Source organism: Chrysemys picta, chromosome 7 (assembly GCF_011386835.1).
Source record: "Chrysemys picta bellii isolate R12L10 chromosome 7, ASM1138683v2, whole genome shotgun sequence".
NCBI lineage: Eukaryota > Metazoa > Chordata > Testudines > Emydidae > Chrysemys > Chrysemys picta.
In genome coordinates this window covers 46,256,471-46,280,722 of record NC_088797.1, presented here as the reverse complement: position 1 = coordinate 46,280,722, position 24,252 = coordinate 46,256,471, and the positions used below count along the sequence as shown (strand labels likewise).

At 44.9% G+C, this 24,252-nt stretch overlaps 1 protein-coding gene and 1 non-coding gene across 3 annotated transcripts; both read left to right on the top strand.

Annotated features, from left to right (window-relative positions):
* Positions 1–1,351: 1,351 nt before the first annotated feature.
* C7H3orf18 (chromosome 7 C3orf18 homolog) lies at positions 1,352–20,640 on the top strand. Of its 2 annotated transcripts, none has more exons than XM_005285292.5 (5): positions 1,352–1,863; positions 7,251–7,658; positions 12,157–12,182; positions 14,044–14,173; positions 17,233–20,640. In XM_005285292.5, the coding sequence occupies exons 2-5, from the start codon at positions 7,425–7,427 to the stop codon at positions 17,311–17,313; spliced, it is 471 nt and encodes a 156-aa protein (XP_005285349.1). In that variant the 5' UTR covers positions 1,352–1,863; positions 7,251–7,424; the 3' UTR covers positions 17,314–20,640. The 2 variants fall into 2 exon arrangements, with proteins under 2 accessions (XP_005285349.1, XP_065407390.1); XM_065551318.1 differs by lacking the exon at positions 1,352–1,863 and adding an exon at positions 5,991–6,117.
* A 2,435-nt stretch (positions 20,641–23,075) lies between these two features.
* Positions 23,076–23,179, top strand: LOC112060121 (U6 spliceosomal RNA). The gene has a single exon (XR_002889414.2). It is a non-coding gene; the product is annotated as a U6 spliceosomal RNA (small nuclear RNA).
* The last annotated feature ends 1,073 nt before the right edge of the window (positions 23,180–24,252 follow it).

Below are 24,252 nucleotides of genomic sequence, written 5' to 3'. Positions count from 1 at the left end.
GTTTCAGCCACTAACACAAGGGTCTCTTCTCTGTGGAACCTAGAAAGTTTCTTTCTCTCACCAACAGAAGTTAGTCCAATAAAAGGTTTAATTTTTTTTATTAAAGCTAATGTTAAAATTATCAAATACACAGGTTAAGCAAAGAGTGACTATACATCTGAATGTAATGCTTGAATTGTCCAAAAGTACAAAGTTTGGTTTAAAAGTCATTATATATATATATATATATATATATATATATATATATATATATATATATATATATATATATATATATATATATAAGTACCCAATCTGCAATATCCCAAATTAAGGTTAATAAATTTAACAAAACAGTTTAGATATTAACATCCAGATACATCACTCATAAAAGGTTATACCAAGAGTAGCTTGTGGAAAGCAAATATAGCAATGAGTGTAGATTGTCCGTCAGTAATTGAGAATTTAGGATGGATTGTATTTACTGAGGGACAACCTATCAGATAAGTATTTCAGTTACTTTCCAGACGTCGCTTCTCAAAGGCACTCCAGCTCCTCTCTCCTGGTATTGCCAATGTCCAGTGATGTTTTCTAAATAGACAGGTGAGCAACATGCATGCATCTGATGCCGATGTTGCTTCCACTTAGAGCAGGTTGATTTTATGCTGGTGAAATGTCATAAAGCCGCTCCTGACTGACCCCAGTGTAAAGGAGCTTGATTTCCTCTATCTTCCAAATTCCTTCCCACAAACAGAGGCTGAAACTACAAGATTGGATACGAGGCACCAGTTAAAGTTGTGTGTGTGTCTCACTTTGAGATCCTCAGATGAAAGATGCAAGACACAGGGGTGCTGGAAGTAGGGATAGCACCCCCTTGCTTGAAGGAGTAATAACAAAATACCTGGTTTCTGATTTCAACACATCCACTGTAAAAATTGTTCCAGCACCCCTGGAAAGACAATAGGGCAAAGTACCAATTGTCATGAGCATCACTGGCAGAGACATGAGGCAATTGCACTGGGTAAAAGGCACAGTGGTTATGGGTGGGGACAAATGCCCTCTTGGTGGATTTCCCCTGAGAAGACTTGGAAAAGGCTGGAATTCCGTATAACCAAGCCCGATGGGAGCACTGCAAAGCGAAACACAATCCTAAAGGTTATATAGGAGCTAAAATCTCCCCTCTCCGCCCCCGCCAATTCTGTGGGGCAATGGCATGTGGCATCCTTCCAGACTGAGAGTGCATAGTGCTAAAATCCCAGCTTCCCACTGTTTAACCTCAATCTCCCTGCAGCAGCAAAAGCTCATGAGTGACAAACAGGCTGGCCAACCCAGAGCCAGAACCCCATCCTCTCCCCGCCAATCCCCGGCAAAAAGGAGATCAAAGCAGGAGATCAGAGAAAGGGGAGGAGGGGTTGGCAGCTCCTGGCATCTTGGAAAATACAATGGCAAGTAGAGCAATAACAGCAGCCGCGGATCCTCTATCTCCAGCACAAGCAATCTGAGTTCCACTGCCAAAGACGGCTCGTCAGCCCTGTCTCCACCAAACCAAGAATTATCCATCTGCTAAGGTTGCTCTCTGCTGTCCATTGGAAGCAGCTTTCTGTATGAGAGAGCAATTTGCTTCTATCCCCTAGCGTGCACGCACTCACACACACATCACCCAACCTTTTGCACTTGTGCTCTTGTCCCAGTTGTGGTAGGAGACGACGAGGTTAGACAGACAGCAGCTCTCCGGGGACAAGGCCAGCGGCTACTGTGTCTGTGTGGGCTGTGGGTATTCCCCCTGCCTGCCGGCTCGGGAGGCTTGGCCTGGGCTACTCTTCCAGTCTGAGACGGACGACTGGAACCAGAAGGGGACTCGATTCCTCATCTGGGAGGAATTAAGTAAGTGCTGATGTCATGGTTTTGTTCAGGCGGTTGGAGGGGCATGCACCAGCTTGTTACAGTGAAAGTAGGTGGGAGGGGGATGAATCCAGAGCAGGCGACTGGGACTGAAAGCTGGTGTGAGAAGCAGTAGCATCAGCCTGGCTGGAAACAGTGAAAGCATATTGCTGTGTGAATATGGATCACCCAGCAAGGAAATGCAGCTACTTCTGGGGTGGAATTTGGCAGCCACCCTGTACAAGCAATACTGTAAAAAGATATTTTTAGAAGAGGGAGTGAAGAATAACTTTAATTGAAAATGCAGGGGGTGCAGGCTATTTCATGTAGGGAAAATAGAAGTGATGGAGTTGGAATTTGGCCAGGACATTGGGGTTAATATAGGCAGGCAATGAATTTTCCCCCATCCATCCCCCTTATTCTAGTATGTCAAATCCCACCCAAGACTGAATGAAACCAAGAGTGAAAGGAGAGCTCTGCAGATGTTCCCTGCCTCAATTTCCTCCTTAGAGGCGGGTCCCCTCAGCCTTCCCCACACAGGGTGGAGTTAGTGATGTGGCTTAGCCCTCCATCCAAGTCACTAACCAAATTTAACCTGGGTAACAAGAGTCCATACAAACAAAAAGTTCTTCTGCCCCCCTTGGACTCCTCTCCAGCCTGCCCTCTGGGCTCAGTTCCCAGTCTCTTCTGGGCTCTTTTTAACTCTCTCTGCAATGAAGCCCTGACTCCCTTGCTCCTTCCAGCCCCTTCCATGGGCACCCAACTTTTTCCCTATGGTTCCTCCTCTAAAGTGCATTCTCTGCCCTTTGAGGCCCATGTATTCATCAGATTGTCACTTGACCACAATTAATCCTCTCTCCTTCAGCTGGGAGGTAGCTAATTATGGCATAGGCAGGGCTGGTCCCATTGCCCTTGTGACACCCTCTCATACAGCAGCCAGACTTGTCTTCAGGGACATTTAGAGGAGTCAGGTTTGAAATTCAGCAGTCATGGATAATCCTGATAGAACTGCAATGTTGAGTAACAGTCTCTCCTCCAGGAGAGACATGTCCCAGCCTCTGCACAAGAGAATCTCTTAAGGCCCCAAAATGGTTCAGGCTGGGAAGGTTTGGCTCATTGGAAAAGTTTGAAGGGACACTTCCCAGTGCTCGGGAAAGTGACTGTCCATGAAGCTAACTCCCTAAAACCCTCTCTGCTCAGACCCCATCACCTTGCTGTAGCAGCCAGCGCTGTAGAATTCAGTTGTCTCCTCTAGTCCTTGAAATGAACTTTGCTAGCTCAAATGCATCTCCCAGACCAATCAATTATCCAACTTTTGTAAGCCTTTGCAGGGTAGGGTTTGGGCAGATGCCATCCAACCACCTTCTAAGGGAGATCCTGTTATACCTCAGGTCAGAGAGTGAGCAAATAGTAACCCCAGGGCAGTCCCTCTCCTGCCTGCTGCCCCACACACAATGGGGAGAGATGTCAAGGTGAATTTTCTCAACAAGGTGCAATGAATGTTCCTGAGACCAGTGAATGAAAGAGCAGACAACATGGCAGTCCTGGAGTGGGGGAGTAGGAGGAGGGGTAGGATAGAAGTCTGCTCAAGGGATGGCTTCTCTCTCTCTCTCTCTCTCTCTCTCTCTTTCTGCGGAAGGATGGTAACCAGAGCGGCAAGGGGCCTGTGGGAGTCAGGCTGTGCCACAGAGGACTACATAGGAGGCTGAGGGGCCAGCCACCTATAGGGTGGTTTAGGAGGAAACCGCAAAGTTTCACTCTGAAAACCCACATCCCATGAGGCTGCAATGACCAAATACCACTTGTTAGAGATGGTGGTTGATATTGAATATACCTCTCTTGGGTGATAATAGTTCCAGCCAGAGTAATAATGAACATCCTAATAAATCCTTGTCCTTTTTATCCAGACATCCTAAAGCCCTTCGGTAATATCAGAGATATTAAAACTAAAATTGTCAAACCTGCATAGGTGCTGACTCCGTGGGTGTTCTGGGGCTGACGCACCCCTGGAAAAAAATAGTGGGTGCTCAGCACGCACGAGCCAGATCTTGAGTGTGGAATGCGATACAAAATTACTCAAAAATAATGAGGAGTCCTTGTGGCACCTTAGAGACTAACAAATTTATTTGGGCATAAGCTTTCCTGGGCTAGAACCCACTTCCTCAGGTGCATGGAGTGGAAAATACAGGAGCAGATATAAATACATGAAATGATGGGAGTTGCCTTACCAAATGTGAGGTCAATCTAACGAGACAATTGAATTAACAGCAGGATACCAAGGGAGGCAAAATAACTTTTGAAGTGGTAATGAGAGTGGCCCATTTCAGACAGTTGACAAGAAGGTGTGAGTAATAGTAGGGGGAAATTAGTATTGGGGAAATTAGGTTTAGGTTTTGTAATGACCCAACCACTCCCAGTCTTTATTCAGGCCTAATCTGATGGTGTCCAGTTTGCAAATCAATTCCAGTTCTGCAGTTTCACGTTGGAGTCTGTTTTTGAATTTTTGTTGTTGAAGAATTGCCACTTTTAGGTCTGTTATTGAATGACCAGAGAGACTGAAGTGTTCGCCAACTGGATTTTGAATGTTATGATTCCTGATGTCAGATTAGTGTCCATTTATTCTTTTGCATAGAGACTGTCCAGTTTGGCCAATGTACATGGCAGAGGGGCATTGCTGGCATATATCACATTGGTAGAGTGCAGGTGAACGAGCCCCTGATGGTGTGGCTGATGTGGTTAGGTCCTATCATGGTGTCCCTTGAATAGATATGTGGACAGAGTTGGCACCGGGGTTTGTTGCAGGGTTTGGTTCCTGGGTTGGTGTTTTTGTTGCTGGTGAGTATTTGCTTCAGGTTGGGGGGCTGTCTGTAAGTGAGGACTGGCCTGTCTCCCTACTGTTACTCACACCTTCTTGTCAACTGTCTGAAATGGGCCACTCTCATTACCACTTCAAAAGTGGTAATTACTCAAGATTGCAGCCTGCTTTGGACTTAATTAAGAGTTACAAAGGGAACTCACAAAACTGGGTGCTTTGGCAACAAAATGGCAGATGAAATTCAATGTTAAATGCAAAGTAATACACATGGCAAAATATAATCCCAACTATACATACAAAATGATGATTCCTAAATTAGCTGTTGCCCATCAAGAAAGAGAGCTTGGAGTCATCTGCAAATTTATAAGAATCCTTCTCACTGTGCAGGTATCTCCCTGAATTCATTCTCCACCTTGAAAAGATCTAAAAATCATCTCCAATCATCAATGGGACAGACACAACTGAATAATGTAGCTGTCCTTAATGTGCATCAAGACAATACCAGGGAACTAGATGTAAATAAGATTGCTGACAGTTTCATCCAGAAAGCTACAGTGAGACATGATGTCTTTAAACTGTTAGCAGTGGTGCAAGTAGAAATAATATCTTGCTGGTACTGCACTCATGGGAGGGACACAAGGGGAGGCATGTGACCTCCCCATGTGACCCCTACCCACCGCCAGCCTGGGGCCCACACGCTCTCCCTGTCCCCTCCGACACTCCCCTTTGTATATACAAACATCAATATGCTTAACTACTCACTTTCCCCCCAAATATGTAGTATTTCAGTCTGTTTATATGGAATATGGGAGTTGGGTGCGGAGCCATTTCAGCGTATTAAAAGACAAATTTTAAGTAGAACTGTATCCTAAACTGCTTTATGGTATTGTACCCAAACATTTCATTTCAATGGGGGATTCAACTTCCTTTATAGGAACAGGCTTCTGAAACTCTTACCATTCCACAAAAGTGGTCCATAGTCATGCAAATACTCCCATTGTCTTCAATGGGATTGATCAAATGATTAAGAGTTTACAGGCTTAGGTTCCAAGTCTGTAAATTGTTCTGGATGAAACTGACAATGTCTGAGCTGTCAGATCAGAAGGAACTTCATTAAAATAAAGGTGGGCAGGTGTGTGATAAGTCTTAGCTCTGTTGCTAAGATGAGTAACATATTTTCAGCAAAGTTCTTGGCAGATTCCTGAGGCAGCTGGTTTAAGGCCATCAGTGTCCATCATTATAATCTTCACTTACAGTTCGGTCACCCACAAAGCTGGAAAATGAGGCATTTGTTTTCTTTGTTTTGCTGCTCCAGTTCCAGTTAACAAAATGCATGTTAGACTATTTTGGCTGCAAAGAAGAATTCTATGTACACTGGGGACAACACCTGATTCCCATAAGGCTGCAGAACTGGGCTGACATCAGAATCCAAACATACTCTGGTCAGTACAAGCAGAGGCATTCCTCTAATGATTTGGACTTGATGTGATGCAGTATGGATGCCTTGGATAATTCAGACCAGTGGGGAGAAACAGAAACAAAAACACTGTTTAAACACCTTCCGTCCCTCTCACCCCTCCCCTCTTGAGGACTCCTGACCAACTTCCAAACTTAAACAAAGCCTTTGTTTAAGTTTGTTAACATATGTATTGTGCTGTTAAAGCCACTTAAAGAATGAATGCCCTCCCTAGCCACATTCTGCTCCTTTAAGGAGCAGAGTGCAAACCCACCCACCCCCTCCCCCACCGGAGTGGGGAGCTAGTCCCAAGTCTTTCCAGTACCCCGTACCCGCTAAAAATCTCTTGCCATTACTGCGTACTGGAGGGTACTGCTCTACTGGCACTCCTGGAGGTTAGTGAAGACAGCTTGTAGGTGATTGCAATGATTTTAATATACTGTAATTCATGATAATGTAATTATGTAATTCATAAAAATGTAATCATTATTAAAATAGTAAAGATACCAATATAGATGCAGTCAATAACTAAAATATGAAATAAGTATATAAATATGCTGAAAATAGCATCCCCCCCAAACTGGCTGACACACACACCTCCTCAAAAGTACCCACTGGCAAAAACAAGTCAGCACCTATGCAAATCTGGGTGTCTGAAATTAGGCATGTAAATCAATGGTCTGATTTTAAGAGGTGTTGATCACCCACAGCTCCTACTCAAGGCAAATTTGAAAGTGTTGGCATAAGAGAAAAGAACCAGGCTCTCCTGACTCTCAGCCCCCTAGACCTCAGCACAAATGTGGCAATTGATTTTGGATGCCTTAGGTTTTGGAAGCTCAGCTTGAGAATCTCATGGCCTGATTTTGACATGCCCAGATCCCACTAACTTCAACTGGAGTTGGAGGCGCTCAGCATCTCTGAAAAGTCAGCCACTTTCTATCTCAGGTTGAGCACCCAAAAATACTCTCTAAGCCTCCCCTCTCCTCCAAAATTATATCTAATCTATCTAATACTCAGAAACAGTTGCCATTTCAGAAAATGTTGGGTCATGTATCTTTAGGACTGTCACCTCGTGCATCTGTGACTCATAAAGCTTCTGCTTATCTCTCTCAAACACAGGGAGAAGCAACAGGATTCTCTCAGAGAAGGGCCAACAAGGAAGATGTTGCACAACAGCGCTCACAGGAGGGTCCTTGACAGAAGGGGAGACCCTATGACTTTGTAGCAGAAATTGAGGAGTCCTGAGTGGGTGGAGACAGTTCAGTAAGAGAGGACGTGGGGCCCTTGTCCAGGATGAGTTACAGCATGCCCTCCGAACACGATTTGTACCGCAGCACCACTACCACCTCCGAGCCAGACCCAGGGTCAACCATGGACAGGGCTCTACCAGAAACTGCTACCGTAAGCCCTGAAACCACCAGCTTTAACAGCACCAAAATTCCAGACATGGTCAGCAGTGGGCCTGGCCTGAGCACAATGCTCCTCTCATTTGGAATCATTACTATGATTGGGTTGGCTGTAGCAATGGTAAGAGAGACCTACTCCATCGGGCATTCTAAATACTTCTCTTTCTAAAGTTGGAAGGGTGGGTGTGATTTATTAACACCAGTTTTAGTCCCAGTAACTTGATTGAACCAAGAAAGAGCCACCACGCTGGACAACCATACAAAAGTTATGGGCACCGAAAGTCTCTGAGATCCACAACTTTTAACTGTCTTTATCCAGTGCTCAGAACCAACCAAGTGTGGGAGGTATGCGTAGGCTCCCAGTAGGAACCCAAATCGCAGCACAACGATCAGTGCTGCTGGGATCTCCCAGGACTGGGTGCCCAGTAGTTTTGAGGATGCCAGGAACCAGTTCCCATATGTGGTATCAGCCTTTTTAAAAATAACCGAGGAGTTTATTTAAAAGAAAATGGGGCAGATTCTGCTCTGAGTTGCTCTATTCTGTCCTATGTAGGTTTTTATACCATGCTTATCACTGTGGCATCTAAGCACCTTCCAGTAGTGCATTATGCCACATGACTATCCATCTGTTGTTTATGCTCTCATCCTCCCCCAAGAGGAACATGCATGTGCAGTGGAAAGTCTTGGTCTGGTAGGGTGTCTGGTTTTTTAACAAAAATATACCTGTTACTAAGTGTGTGTTAGAAGGGGCAAGGTCAGAGAAATGTGCCTTGCACTTGGAGCAGATAGTGAGGTTTGTGATGGCTCTTAGTTCCTGGGGAAGTTCATTTCACAGTCTCTGCCCCTGCAGAAAGTTCTGTTTCCCTTGACTGAGGGGGAGTTAGGGGGGCCTGTCTAGCTTCCTGTGATATGACTGGACACAGCATAAGTGGGTCAGCATTTCAGATAACATGTGGTGATGCATTGTTAGGCAGTGAAGTATTAAGAGGGGAATGATCTCCCCTCCCCTTCTTCCCCCCATTGTCATGTTTCCTTTCAAGGCCAGCTCCTGAGTAGATCCCTTGGCAATTTGGAAGTCAAAAGACTTCTGAATGTGTGGTGGGTTTCCTACATAATACCTAACCCATCTCACATATGGAGAGTTAAAGAAAGGAGGAAGGTTCTGTGTTTGTACAAAGACGCTGTTATCCATATAACAACTGGCATGTCCATTGACGTGTGGTGTGGAGTCTGTCACACTCTTCCCATAGGATATTGAACAAATGCTTAAAATTCCCCGAGCTGCTCCACAGAGCCAACCTTTCCATCTCCGCTATAGGTAGTGGCTTTCTAAACCTTTCTTCTCACCAACCCCTGAATGGGTGTGTCACTTACGAAGAGTGCAGCACAAAAGGCTGTCGTCCTTCTCTAGTAGAATGAGCTAGTTTACCTTTCAGCAGAAGATGGTGGAAACAACAAGCAGGGCCGGCACAACCCATTAGGCGACCTAGGCGGTCACCTAGGGACTACAATTTGGGGGGCAGCGACCGCTGGCAGCGCTCCTGACAACAAGAATCAGTTCTTAGGGTCAGCTTCCCTTACAAACTGCAACAAGTTAATTTGTGGAACTTGCTGCTGCAGAATTTTCTTGCAGACTTTGGGTAAAGTTTTCAAAAGTGCCTAAGTGCAAAGACAAAAAGCAAGTCAACCTAGACCAGTGGCTCTTAACCTTTCCAGACTACTGTACCCCTTCCCTTTCAGAGTCTGATTTGTTTTTGTACCCCTAATTTAATCTAAAAACTACTTGCTTACAAAATCAGATATAAAAATACAAAAGTGTCACAGCACCTTACTGCTGAAAAATTGCTACTTTCTCATTTTTACCATATAATTATAAAATAAATCAATTGGAATATAAATATTGTACTTACATTTCAGTGTATAGTATATAGAACAGTATAAACAAGTCGTATGAAATTTTTGCTTGTACTGATTTCACTAGTGCTTTTTATGTAGCCCTTTGTAAAACTAGGCAAATATCTAGGTGAGTTGATGTACCCCCAGAAGACCTCTGCATACCCCCAGGGGTACATGTACCCTGGTTGAGAACCTCTGATCTAGACCATCCCTGACAGGTGTTTATCCAACCATCTCTTAAAAACGTCCAGTGATGGGGATTCCACAACCTCCCTTGGACGCCTGTTCCAGAACTTATCAACCATTATGGTTAGATATTAGGAAAAGCTTTCTAACTAATCTCGCTCTTGCTGCAGATTAAGCCCATTACTTCTTGTCCCACCATCAATTAACATGGAGAACAGTTGATCACCATCCTCTTTATAACAATCCTTAACATATTTGAAGACTTATCAGGTCCTCCCTTCCACCCCCAGTTTTCTTTTCTCAAGACTAAACATGCCCAGCTTGTTGTTGTGGTTTTTTTAAACTTTTCCTCATAGGTCAGGAAACCTATTTCTAAACCTTTCGTTATTTTTGTTGCTCTCCTCTGGACTCTCTTCAGTTTGTCCACATTGTGATGGGTTAGATCACAGAAACCCCCTTAGGAGCTGCCAAGTGATGTGCCAAGACTACTTCTGCCCCTGCTTTCCCTGCCAGCTTGGGACTCCAGCACACTGTCTTGCTGAGCCAGACATGCCCGTCTGCTCCAGCACAGACCCAGGGTCTGAATTACTTGTCCCAAAGCTGCAGACTTAACTGAAAGCAGCTTACAGAAGTGTTCCTGCCTTTAACACTCAGATGCCCAACGCCCAATGGGGTCTAAACCCAAATAAATCCGTTTTACCCTGTATAAAGCTTATACAGGGTAAACTCATAAACTGTTCACCCTCTATAACACTGATAGAAAGATATACACAGCTGTTTGCCCTCCCCCAGGTATTAACACATACTCTGGGTTAATTAATAAGTAAAAAGTGATTTTATTAAATACAGAAAGTAGGGTTTAAGTAGTTCCAAGTAGTAACAGAGAGAACAAAGTGAATTACCAAGCAAAATAAAATAAAACATGCAAATCCAAGCCTAATACAGTAATACAACTGAGTACAGATAATATCTCACCCTGAAAGATGTTTCAATACGTTTCTTTCACAGACTGGACGCCTTCCTAGTCTGGGCACAATCCTTTCCCCTGGTACAGCCCTTGTTCCAGCTCAGGTGGTAGCTAGGGGATTCCTCATGATGGCCGCCCCCTTTGTTCTGTTCCACCCATTTATATGTCTTTTGCATAAGGCGGGAATCCTTTGTCCCTCTCTGGGTTCCTACCCCCTCCTTCTCAATGGAAAAGCACCAGGTTAAAGATGGATTCCAGTTCAGGTGACTTCATTACCCACTTGCCAGCACACACGTATACAAGAAGACTTACAGGTAAAACAGAGCCATCTACAGTCAATTGTCCTGGGAGCCATCAAGATTCCAAACCACCATTAATGGCCCACACTTTGCATAATTACAATAGGACCTCAGAGTTATAGTTCATATTTCTAGTTTCAGATACAAGAGTGGTACATTTATACAAATAGGATGATCACACTCAGTAGATTATAAGCTTTGTAATGATACATTACAAGAGACCTTTTGCATGAAGCATATTCCAGTTATATTAGCATATTTTCATAAAATCATATAGAGTGTGTCACACACATCTTTCTTAAAGTGTGGCACCCAGAACTCGACACAATACTCCAGCAGAGGCCTCACCAGTGCTTAGTAGAGCGAGACAGTTACCTCCCATGTTTTACATACAACATTCCTGTTAATACACCCCAGGATGATATTAGCTTTTTTGCAACTACTTCTCATTGTTGACTCATTCCATTTGTGATCCACTATAGCCCCCAGATCCTTTTCAGCAGTGCTAACACCTAGCCAGTTATTCCCCATTTTGTAGCCATGAATTTGATTTTTTTTCTTTCTAGGTGAAGTACTTTGCACTTGTCTTTACTGAAGTTCATCTTGTTCAAATCAGACCAATCCTCTAATTTGTCAAGGTTGTTTTGAATTCTAATTCTGTCCTCTAAAGTGCTTGCAACCCCTCTCAGCTTGTTGTCACCCGAAGATTGTATAAGCACACTCTCCATTCCATTATCCAAGTCATTAATGAAAATATTGATTAGTACCAGCCCCAGGACGGACCCCTGCAGGCCCTTCTAGATACACCCTCCCAGATTGACAGCAAACCATAACTACTCCGAGTATGGTCTTTCAAGCTGTTGTAAACCCACCTTATAGTAATTTCATCTGGACCCCATTACCCTACTCCTCTTATGAGAATGTCACCTGGGACTGTGTCAAAAGTCTTACTAAAATTGAGATATACCACATCTACTATTTCACCCATCCGCTAGGCCAGTAACCCCGTTAAAAGAAGAAAATTAGTTTGGCTTGGCATAGTTTGTTCTTGACAAATCCATATTGGCTATTCCTTATAACCCTATTATCCTCTATGTGCTTACAAATTGATTAGTTCGTAATTTGTTCCAGTATTTTTCCAGGTTTCAAAGTTAGGGTGACTGGTCTATAATTCCCCAGGTCCTCCTTGTTCCCCTTTTTAAAGATAGGCACTATCTCCTGCTCCTCTCCTCACTGGGACTGTTTTAATGGTGTTTCTCTTTCTCCTCTAGGTTCTCTATATCAGGAAGAGGAAGAGGTAAGTGCAGTCTGCTTTTGGGGAGTCTCAATGCTTCAAAACTAAGGCAAAGGCCAGGAAATCTCTAGCAGACAGGGAGGCCAGGGGAAAGGAGTCAGATGGGAATGCAGAGTTCCCTCTCTTTCTTCCCCCCATTGTAGATTTCCTTTCCAAAGCCAGCTCCTTGCCATTTTGGAAGCCGAAAGTCCTTTGAATGCATGGTAGGTTTCCTACACAACACCTAACCCATCTCACATACGGTGGGTTAAAGAGAGAGGGTTTGTACAAAGAAGCTGTTATCCATATAACAGGCATATCCTTTGACCTGTGGAGTCTGTCACATTTTAGCCAATCCCAAATGCTACGGTTACAGGCAGGGCTCTTCTGCTCCAGCAGCCTTACGTAATGAGGTTTGCCTGGCAAGGCTACGTATGCCAGACCCCAGTTCTCCAAAGCTTTTGCTTAGCTTGACAAGGGCAGTGGGCCTACCTTTCCCCCTGCTTTCCTCTGTGTTTATGGCAGTGCTGCTGGGCGAAATGCTGGACTCCACGCTTTCCAGGGCAATTTCCCCTGGATCCTGTTTTGCAAGATACTAAGTTTCCTAGCTCAAGACTTAGTGGTCTCCCCCTCATCCACCCACCCATTAAGCTTGCTGCTGAAAATCAGGAGAAGAATGGCAAACAGGGAAAGACATCTCTCCTTGATTTGCCTGCTATTTTGAAATGGACACAGACATAGATGGATTTCTGTGTCATGGACTGTGCTTCACTTACTGATTGCTGTGGGCAATGCTAGGCTACACACAGCCTGCAGGATACATTGCTACTAGCCAGAAATCTTACAAGCTGGTTCCCAAAGCAGAGACTTGAGAGAAACAGAAGAGGCTAAAGGCAGAGCTGAAACATTTAGCCTGTAAATACACTGATGGTTTAGTGGACAGAACCCAGCCAGAGGCAGGCAAGGGTCATGCAGAGAACATGTCATCTGAGCCTTGGCCAAAAGGGACCCTGATCCTGCCTGGAACAGCTCATGAATCTCTTCCTCCCCACAAAACAACACCCACATCATATGCTGGGGCTTCGACAGCTACACACAAGTATGCCTGTTTGGTGGAGTCAGCAGTCCCTCTCATCACTGCTTTGTCTAGGCCAGCATGAAGGGAGACCCTTTGCGGAGTCAGGCTGCGTTGTTAGGGTGAAAGTAGGTAAGCCACACAGAACTACAACGTGTTTGTGTGTCCATCAGCTCCCTCCAGAGCTCCTTTTAGATTTTATGTACCAATCCCACGTTCCTCCTTCCCAGGTTATTGGCAGAGATTGAACTCAGAACCAGACACAGGCCTCTACCATTTGAGCTGAAGATGTAATTCTGCCAGCAGTAGGAGGTTTTTATCCAAAGTGCGGACTAGCCACTGCTGAGTGTGTGGGGGGTGTACATCACACTGAGCCAGCGTGTTACATGCTCCCCCTGCCACATAAAGCTCATCCTGAGATTCTAGCTCAGTTTAAATCCCCTCATGGGCCTCTGCTGTGCAGCCACAGGTTACCGGGGGTAACTGAACCCTGCACATTCAGTACCGGCCTCTTCCACTTTGTCTAAAAAAGCGACCTAGTTAGCTGGTAGCAGCAGTTGGATCTTATCCTTGCCCCTGGACAGGGACATATCACTTAGTGAGTTACAGCCAAATACTCTCTTAACAGCAAGAAGCACCCTTGAATAGAAAATACACCCCTACACACAGGCCTCCACTCATATCCATACACACGCTTCAGCAGCTGCCCGGCAATGGAGTGGGGAGGGAAGACTAACTGTTTGTTTCACTCTCCCTCTTTCCTCGGCCACAGGTTTTGATGCTGCACTTTGCTCTTCTTTCCGTTGGCAGGTTAGAGAAGCTGCGGCACCAGCTCATGCCCATGTACAATTTCGACCCCACGGAAGAACAGGACGAGCTGGAACAAGAGCTGCTGGAGCATGGAAGAGATGCTGCATCTTCCCAGGCCACCCAGAGCAAGGTAGTAGTTGCCTTCCACAGTCACATCACCCTTCTTTCTGCCCAACCCATTCAGAGATGTGCAGACCTGTTATTACTGAGCTTGGCAAATGCATTGGAGGTAGTCTTGTAATGAACACTGCATGTGGAGTAAGCCACACAGAGCCTCCGGGGCCTTCACTAGCCACATGGCACAGGTTGGGGTGGAAGGCCAGAGCAGCTTGGAGGGTAACAGGGAAAGGGGGAGGTCACAGGGTTGTCATTACAGAGAGATGGTGGGAGGGAAAATGCAGAATTTGGCAAGCTAGAAGAGGGGGAAAGGAGGGTTTCAGCAATTAGGGGATAGGTTACCTATAGCTAATCTCTCAACATGCTGCAAGGGCCCAGTAGAGCATCAAGTGGAGTTGGAGCCAGTATGTGGGAGCTGACAAAGAGCCCAGCACATACATGGCCAAGTGTGCAGCCCTTACACAGGCCATGGAATAGGGCATCCTCACCTCATGAGCACCCTCTCCTCTCTAGTGACAGCATTGCAGGGGGTCCTGGTCTCTAGCATTCCCCCTTCTGGGCTCTCCTGGGGGCTGCAATAGCCTGTCTCAGGCCGCATCTTCTCCTGACTCCCTCTCTGAGGTTCTGCAGGTTGGTCATCCAGCCAAACCAGATAGAGTCTAAACCCCTTCACGGGAGCACAAACAAAATCTAAGTAAAAGTCCAAACAAATCTTCATGCTAATAGCCCTTCTGCCCCCTCAGGCTTCAGTGTAGTTCCCTTATTTTCCTTTACCTCAAAGGTTCCCTTGTAGGAACCTAACCTGCTCCTATAGCCTACGGTTCTTCTACCATTGTTTTCTGCCTATTAAACCCTATCCCAGAGCACCTCTCCACCAGCATCTGCCACCTCAGCAGTCTCTCCCAAACTAAGCGCTGCAGACTACACCTCTACCCTGATATAACGCTGTCTTCGGGAGCCAAAAAATCTTACCGCATTATAGGTGAAACCATGTTATATAGAACTTGCTTTGATCCGCCGGCGCAGCCCCGTCCCCCCGGAGTGCTGCTTCACCGCGTTATATCTGAATTCGTGTTATATCAGGTCGCGTTATATAGGGGTAGAGGTGTATTTATGAGGCCTTTTTCCGCTACTGCATACAAGGCTTTAGAAGAAAGACTGGCAGGCGAGTTTCTTCTTTAGCTCAAGTGGGACGGGCTTGTGCTTTTTCAGCAGAAGCGCCCAGGCTCTACATTTGACAGCTGCTGCAGACCTCTGAATGGTCACGGCATGCGCCACAATGACAACTGCAAAGTCCCACAATGCTGCCGATTTGCTACACTGGAGTGCTTTGAGAAGAGGCCGGGTCTCCACTAGTGGTTTTCAGTTGCTATTGGTATAGTTTTTTCAGTATCTCAGCCAAGATGTTAGCTCTGTGCCAATTTGCCCAGGGCACCAGGTTGTGGGAGGAGCAGGGAAAGGGGCTACTTACCACTGTCAGCCAGTTTCACAATGTTCTTTGTTTTCTTTGTGGGGGGGAAAAGTTCTTATGAAATACAGAGGCATCAGGGACGGCTGGAACAGGTATGTCTCGGAGTGAGTGATGTGAGGGTGCAGCCCCTCTGTAGAGTAGACAGCTCCCCTTCCTTAGATTCCTCTTCAACTGGACCAACCAGCCCACATATTCCTTTCCATTTCCTATGGAGCTTTTCTTTAGGGGCGGGAAGTGCTCTTGTTTTCACACACATACTTCACTTTATATACTTAACTAATTGGCAGCAGATTAATGGGGGTGGGGAGGGAGAGAGGAAACATTAGTAGAAGCTGTAACTGTAAAGCCTTTTCCCCAAAGGAACCTCCCCCATTGCCTAAGCACACATGTAAAAATGTAGCAGCAAACTGTAATGTGGGCAGGTAGAGACACCTGAGGTAACAAGTAAACAATGGTAGCCTTTGCTTCTGTATCTTCTCCTTCACAGTGTCACTATCTTAAAATTCTGCTTCCAGAACTAACAAAGCATCCCTGACAATACACACTTGACATAGGCACAAGCTACAGTACTTTGATCTTCAGGCTGACTGCCCTGAAATTCACAGGGCTTTTGGATAAGGGGTTTTGATAGCTCCATTGTTGGAATAAAGGCCAGTGGCAAAATTTGGACCCAAGTCTGGATTTAGATTCCAGTTGCCTGCCCCAAAATGTGGGATGTTTCTTCAAACCCAACTCTACTTGACAGGATGGAGCAGGGAGTTGGGTTACTGCATTTGAGGTGACCGGTTCTTCTGGGATCACTTACTCACAAGCAATGATACCAGGGGTATGTTTTAGAGGGATTGTTGGTGGTAGAGGGTTGTGTATTTAACATGTTGATTTTTGAAAAGAAGAGGAATAATATATAAAGTAGGGATTCTGACTAAAATGCTACTAAGAAGAAATACAGGATGCATGGAGAGATGCATAAGGAAGAGCTCATTGAGGTAATGAAGTGGGGGAGGGAGGGAAACAATGGCACAGTAGCAATGCCAAAGGCAACTGCCTAGGACAGACTGTGCTGCTGGACTCCTCAGATTCCCATGGGGCCCGCTACCTCGCAGATGCCTTTGATGATAAATGGCAATTTTAAAGATTTAAAAGAGTAAGAGAGAACATCCAAAATGGAGCCACTGTTCAGCGTGTGGCAGGTTTCATAGGTCCCATGGTGCAAGAGCCAAGGGGTGCAAGAGCCAAGGGCTGCAACAGTTTGGAAGTGACTGCCTTATACATACAAATTTTGCTAAAGAGATAAGCCATTCAAAGGGTGCAGGGAGAGAGAAAGTGTTACATGTTGCTAATCCATGCAACCTGGATAAACTACATCTAAGGTTCCAGATTGTCTGATGGTGTAAATTGACTTGGTCTCCATTGACTTCAATATCTGGCCCAATATATATTTGGGTCACAGACTTGTTAAACCCAATGTTTTCTAATCAGACTAACACTAGTGATGAATCTAGGTAAGATACAGTGTGTAAGTTTATGGACAGACATGTGGGTTTGCATATATCCCTGCAGATCCTTGCCTTGTCTCATCTCTCACTGCTTCATTTTTGCAGATCCTCCTGACGAGCCAGGGAACTGTCCAGAGACCCAGCCGTCTTGTGTTCACAGATGTCGCTAACGCTATCAATGCATGAACGACACCTGCCCCTGCTTTGGATCACTCTGAGATCAGGGAAGATGGAGCCAACCAGTTACATACCACAAGCATGGATGAGGATACCAAGCCTACTGACCACCCCATCAGTTTGTACTGCGACTGGGGAGCAGTTCTGGGCATTTACACACTTCAGGCAGCAAATGCTTGGTGGTGGCTGGCTGCAGCAACTTTTGGTACATCCATCGCTACCAAAGGGCCCTGAGCTGCCATACTCAGATTTCAGGAGCGATCCTGGTTAGTGCCATCTTACCAAGCTGTGCAGGGATGAAGATAAACTGTCTTGAAGCTAAATCGGTCAGAATGCACGACCCTACCGAGTCATGGGATCGTGGTGGGGGTGGGAGCACTTGTTTTGAAGGGCTTTCCCAGTGGTTTTTTACCATAACATCTCACGATTGGAGTCCTGCATTGTAATCTTAATGGTTTCCACAGAGCTTAGGCAGGTGCCTGGGGGTGACTTAAGCCCCCTTGAGCTGGGAGGCAGGTCAACTGTGCCTGCCTCTTCAGCAGTGCCCATGAGCACATGATGTTATCCCCGGGGCAAACTCGTCCATCTTGTCTCTTGTGCTGCCTAGATTGTTCATAAATACACTCATGGGGTAGCACTCAAGGATTCCTTGTGGGCTTCCAATGGGTTTCTGCAGCATGGGTGTTTCACTAGTTTTAAAGGTGAACCAAAGAGCTTTGGAGGAACAAATTGATTAAATAAATCTAAAGCGAGGAAATGGTTGAATGTCCCAGATCAGTGATGTAATAAGAATGTAGGGACAAGCCACTCAGCTCCTAGAAGCTGGGCCCTCTCATCTCCCTCTGGCTTAGCTAGGAGTGGCAGTGATTGGTGACCGGATACCACAGTGGTAAAATTAATATAATAAAAATAAATGGGCTCGGATGTAGTCCCATCCACTCTTGTGCTTCGGCCAAGGAAGATGGTTCTTACCAAGTAAAGTTTTATGAGGGAAGAACACTTTGAGAGAGAGTGAGTGTGAGTGAATATATAGGATAAATAAATTTCAGTACAAAATAGTCAAAAGTCTGATCCTTACTTATTTACTTGCCAGAACCTGCATTCAGGATTCTTTGCTTCTACTGCTGAAATAGGTGACCCCATCTAAAGCAGCGTACAGAGTATAAGAAAATGCTCTGCTTTATGTCCCAGTTACATCAGCCAACAATGCAGAAGAAATGCAAAATCTTGAACTCGGGTCTTGGTAGGTAAAAACAAATCCTTTCGGTTCAACTTTATCACTGGTGCACTTCTCTCTCAGCTGTATTGTTAACTGACATGGTGAGTGATGAGTGCTGAAGAGGAAGCCCCTGGGCAAGAGTAGTGTTATGGGGCCTGTCAGGCCCCCACTGCGACTGGCCATCTTGGTACACTGCAGTATGAAGCTGGCACTGTAATGAGCAGAGCTTTCTGGCAGTCACTAAGAACAAGTGCAATATGGCCAGGCACTGCAGGGAGAACATCAAAAGCAAGTAGCAGGACCTAAGCAATGATAGTAGGAAAATATAAATACAGGCTGTTTGTAAGTTTTCCTTCACCCATGTTCCCCAACATAGCCAGATCATAAGACAACTACCCTATCTTTCCTGCTCCATTCTCCAAGCCTGAAATTGAAATGGGAAACTGGCGGAACCTAGCAAATCAGAGAGCCCCTGCCTGTCCATGATATTCTAACCTCAGTGATTCCCTCCACTCCCTGGGCAAAAGTCCTGATTGATATATTCATGCCAAAGGTAGATTGTAATACCAGGCGATGGGTTTGTACCTATGGATCTATATAGATATATTCAAGAGATCCAGCTGTCCCACCAATAAGTTTGAGACCTGATGTATGCAGCACATGCATGTGTCCATCACAGTTGATGCACTGATTATCTATTGGTTTTCTTTTAGCACATGCATTTGTCAAGCAGAACTGCCTTCTGCCCAGGAGCTCCAGTGCAGAGAGAGCCAACTACATGACTCTCAAAGTAAAGAGCTCTCTTTAAATTGACAGCCAAAATCTGAATGCATACCTATATTTAGAAAGTGGGCATTATGCAAAGAGGCAGGTGACTGGCTGGCAAAAATGTCCAGCAGTTTGAGTATTCAGTAAAACTGCACAAGTCGGGACTTGCTGGCCAGTGTACCCTCCCTCAAATCATTTTCCTACAAATTTCCCCCTTTCATATGTACAAATACCTTTCCTGCTTATGGGCCCAATCCTGTAGCCCCTTCTCATGCAACTTGTCCTTACCCACCAGAGTATTCACTGACACTACTCACCTGCATAAGATTTTGCAGGACTGAGCCTTTTTGGGGCTTTATTTTTTTAAACTTCCCCTCCCAGGTAAAGCTTGAGAATTCTTGGAACCTGTTTGATCCTGGAGTCTGTAGCTGCCCTTGGGAAAATGGCCCTTAGTGTATAGCCAGAAGACAACTGGAATCTACAAAAAGGCATCCCAGGACCTCAGCTACAGCCTGCCATTACTGTTCCCACTCCAAAAGGATTGCTCACAACAGGGTGTGGTGTATGCAAATAAGCTTGATCCTCAGCTGGTGTAATACAGCCTAGCTCCACTTTGAGGTTTTGAGCCCTGGAGGCTTCAATGCAGCTACACTGATTTTACCCCAGGTGAGAATCTGAACCAAACACATCATACACTTCACTCTGCTTTGGGAGAACCAGCATCTCTTTCCATTTGCTCAGAGATGGCTGCCAGCAACTGAGTTGTCAGATTTCTCCCCTGTAGATTTCAGCTGTTGCTGTAAGGCCCACTGGGGCTTGGCAGGCCTTAGGGCTTCTGAACTATTTTAAAACTAAACAACATTGGCTTTTTCTTTTTAGGGGAACCTTTTTCAAGACTCCTTATCACTGAAATGAATTTTTTTAATTCTTTGATTCAATACACAAAACTGTAACAAGGAGTATTTCCTAAAAGCAACAATATGCTTTGCAAAGCTCTGTGAACCCCATCCTTGCACTTCTCAGGCAGTTGCTGGAACCAAACCCATACCTTGCCATGTATTAGGGGTAAGACCTATATTATATAATGAATGGACAGAATTCCTTTCAGATTCAAACAGTTCTCTTATATAAGGGGACTCTGTCCTGGGCTGGGGGCCCTTAAATCAATGTAATACAGATAACAAGACTAAAAGAATATTACCACTATTGGCTGGGCTTTAGCATTCTTTTAGTGTAATAGCACCTCCTTACAGGGTACTGGACGTATACGTATAATTTAGTAGATGTGTTATGGTGTAATTTAACTCAAATTTTAAGCATTCAGATGTAACTAAAGTATTTACATGAAATCTGGCATGATTTTTAGTCTTCTTTTCTTTCCTTTTCATTTTTCAAGAAAAATGGCTGAGCACATATACCCAATGCATGCTGAATCATCATGTTCCAAGCACTGTACTAGACACTGAATACTTGACCAGAAACACTCCTCCTCAATGAGAAAAAATATCAACAAGTTGGGATGGACAAAATCGACAAGATTGGACTTGCAGAGTTTCTCCTGTATGCTTTTCTCTGGGGGAGAGCAAACAGTGGGGTGAGACATTCCACATTGCAGATCACAAGGATGCATGATCAAGGAGTGTAGAAGCCAGGGCTTCTGTGGTTGGAGCTGTGTGCTCTGGCAGCCCAGCTTCTGGAAAAGCCACATTCTCACTGACATCCCCACTCATAGCAATAATAAATCCCTCTGAGATTGCAAAAAAAAGTGGGGATGAATACTGCTTGAAGAAGCACTGAGAGTCCCTTGCTGATATACACCAGACTATCTAACAGGGTTGCAGAGACCATAGGAATTGTAGAAAATTGATAAGGGAAGCAAAAGGATACAAGGCGAAATCTACAGCCAGCAGAGTTAAGGACAACAAGGAGGGTTTTTTAACTATATTAGTAACAAAATGAATCTTAATATATTTGTCTATTACTAGATGGAAATGATAGAATTATCAATAACAACATAGACTAGGCAGAAGTGTTTAATAAATATTTCTGTTCTGTATTTGGGGAAAAAAACAGATTGTCATATCATCTGATGATGATATTCTTTCCATTCCTGTAGTATCTCATGGGGATATTAAACAGCAGCTACTAAAGTTAAATATTTTTAAAATCAGCAAGTCCAGCTAACTTTCATCCAAGAGTTTTAAAGAACGCTGGCTGAGGAGCTTGTTGGACTGCTAATGTTGATTTTCAATAAGTCTTGAAGTTCCAGAAGACTGGAAGAAAGCAAATGTTTTACTAATATTTAAAAAGGGTAAATAGGGTGATCTGGGTAACTATAGGCCTATCAATCTGACATCAATCGCAGGCAAGATAATGGAGTGGCTGTTAGAGGACTCCATTAACTAAGAATGAAGGTACTATAATTAATGCCAATAAACATGGGTTTACAGAAAGTAGAGCCTGTTTAAAACTTACATATTTTTGACAAGATTACAAAGGTAATAGTATTGATGTAATAGACTTCTGTAAGCCATTTGGCTTGGTACAGCATGACGTTTTGATAAAAAAATCAAAAAGATATAAAATGGACATGGTACACATTAAATAGATTAAAAGCTGTTTAACTGGGAGATCTCAAAATGTAAATGTAAATTGGAATTATCATTGAGTGGATGTGTTTCGAATGGGGTACTGCAAGGATTGGTTCTTGGCACTACGCTATTTAACATTTTTACTTAACACGTTATGACCTGGAAGAAAATATAAACTAACTGATAATGTTTGCAGATAACACAAACGTTGGGGGGAGTGGTTAAATAATGAAGAGGACAGGTCACTGATGCATAGTCAGCTGATTCTCTTGGTAAGCATAGCACAAGAAAACAATATGTGGTTTAATATGGCTGAATATAAACGTATACATCTAGGACAGTGATTCTCAAACTGTGGATCAGGACCTTGTTTTAATGAGGTCACCAGGGCTGGCATTAGACTTGCGGGGGGTGGGGCTGAAGCCCAAGCCCCACTGCCCAGGGCCAAAGCCCAAGCCCAACAGCTTCAGCCCTGGGTGGTGGGGCTCAGATTACAGGCCCCCTGCCTGGGGCTGAAGCCCTGGGGCTTTGACTTTGGCCTTAGCCTCCCTGCCTGGGGCAGCAGGGCTCAGGCTTTAGTTTGGCCCCCTAACCCTGGGCAGTGGGGCTTGGGCAGGCTCAGGCTTCAGCCCCCACTCCTGGGATTGTGGAGTAATTTTTGTTGTCAGAAGGGGGTTGCAGTGCAATGGAGTTTGAGAACCCCTGATCTAGGTACAATAAATGTAGGCCATACAGGATGGTGGAGTCTATCCTGGCGTGCAGTGACTCTGAAAAAGATTTGAGGGTTGTGGTGGAGAATCAGCTGAATTTGTGCTCCCAGTGCAATGCTGTGACTAAAAGGACTAATGCAATCCTTGGTTGCATAAAAAGGTGTGTCACAGGGTCCACTCACGGCTGGTGGCGTCTCCTCCTGGTCATCCTGGGGATTAGCTCTGGCCAGGCATTGTGCCCTCCTCCTGTGGTGTCTCTCCCGGTGTTCTCTCGCCATCTGCCCCTCAAGGGGCTCCCTCTTCATGACTTGGCCCTGCGGCCAGGTCACCACATATGTTTCCCCTTGCAGATGTGGGGAGTAACAAAGTCTTTCCAGGACAAATTGTTCCAGTGTGACATTCCCCTCTGGTGTTATCCGGACTGGTGATTTGCTAGGTCACTCCAATCCTTGACTCTGGGAGCCAGCCTTACCCTGCTCTGCTGTGAGAACAGCGGCACATATACTAAAATTGGAACGACACAGAGAAGATTAGCATGGCCCCAGCACAAGGATGACATGCAAATTCATGAAGCTTTCCATATTTTTTGCGGGGGAGGGATAGCTCAGGTTTGAGCATAGGCCTGCTAAACCCAGGGTTGTGAGTTCAGTCCTTGAGGGGGCCATTTAGGGATCTGGGGCAAAAATCTGTCTGGGGATTGGTCCTGCTTTGAGCAGCGGGTTGGACTAGATGACTTCCTGAGGTCCCGTCCAACCCTCATATTCTATGATTCTATTCTATGAACACCCGCTCCTGGACTGTCCACACACAGCCTCTAGCATGTAAGCTGCTCCCAGCTACTTGCAACCAAATGACACTAGCCAATATCTCCAGTCCCAGACACAACCCTAGGAACCTCCATCTTGCAGTTATGCCCCCTGGGCACTGCAAGCTTATATAAGTTCATCAGTTAACAAAGAAATTGATATGTACCAGGCTTGTTATCCCAAGGGGAGCCTCTGACATGCTTCAAACCAAACACACTGCTTCAGGTAGAATAAACAAACAACTTATTAACTATAAAGATAGATTTTAAGTGATTATAAGTCAAAGGGTAACAAGTTGGATTTGGTCAAATAAAATAAAAGCAAAATGCATTCTAAGCTGATCTTAACACTTTCAGTGCCCTTACAAACTTAGATGCTTTTCACCGCTGGTTGCTCTTCCCTTTGATCAGCACTCCAGTCTGCTGTGGTTTCTGTAGACATAGGTGGAAGAGAGAAAGAAAGAGCATGCCAAATGTCTCCCTATTTTATAATGTCCTTTCTTCCCTCTTGGCTTTACCCTGTCAGGTGAGCATTACTGAGTTTCTCCAAGCAAGGTTGAGCAATTCCCCTGATGTGGCCTCATGCAGGTGAGTCATTGCATTGCAACTCCCTTGTTGGACAATGGCTGTTGATGGGTTGTTTGACACCCCGCCCAGGCGTTGGTTACTTTCCTTGCTGTTGCCTCTGGGGAGCTAATATCTGGCTGATTCCCCCAACTTACAGCATGTTTTAGTGACAACCATATTACACTATTCTTGCATCTGAAGAAGTGAGGTTCTTACTCACGAAAGCTTATGCTCCCAATACTTCTGTTAGCCTTAAAGGTGCCACAGGACCCTCTGTTGCTTTTTACA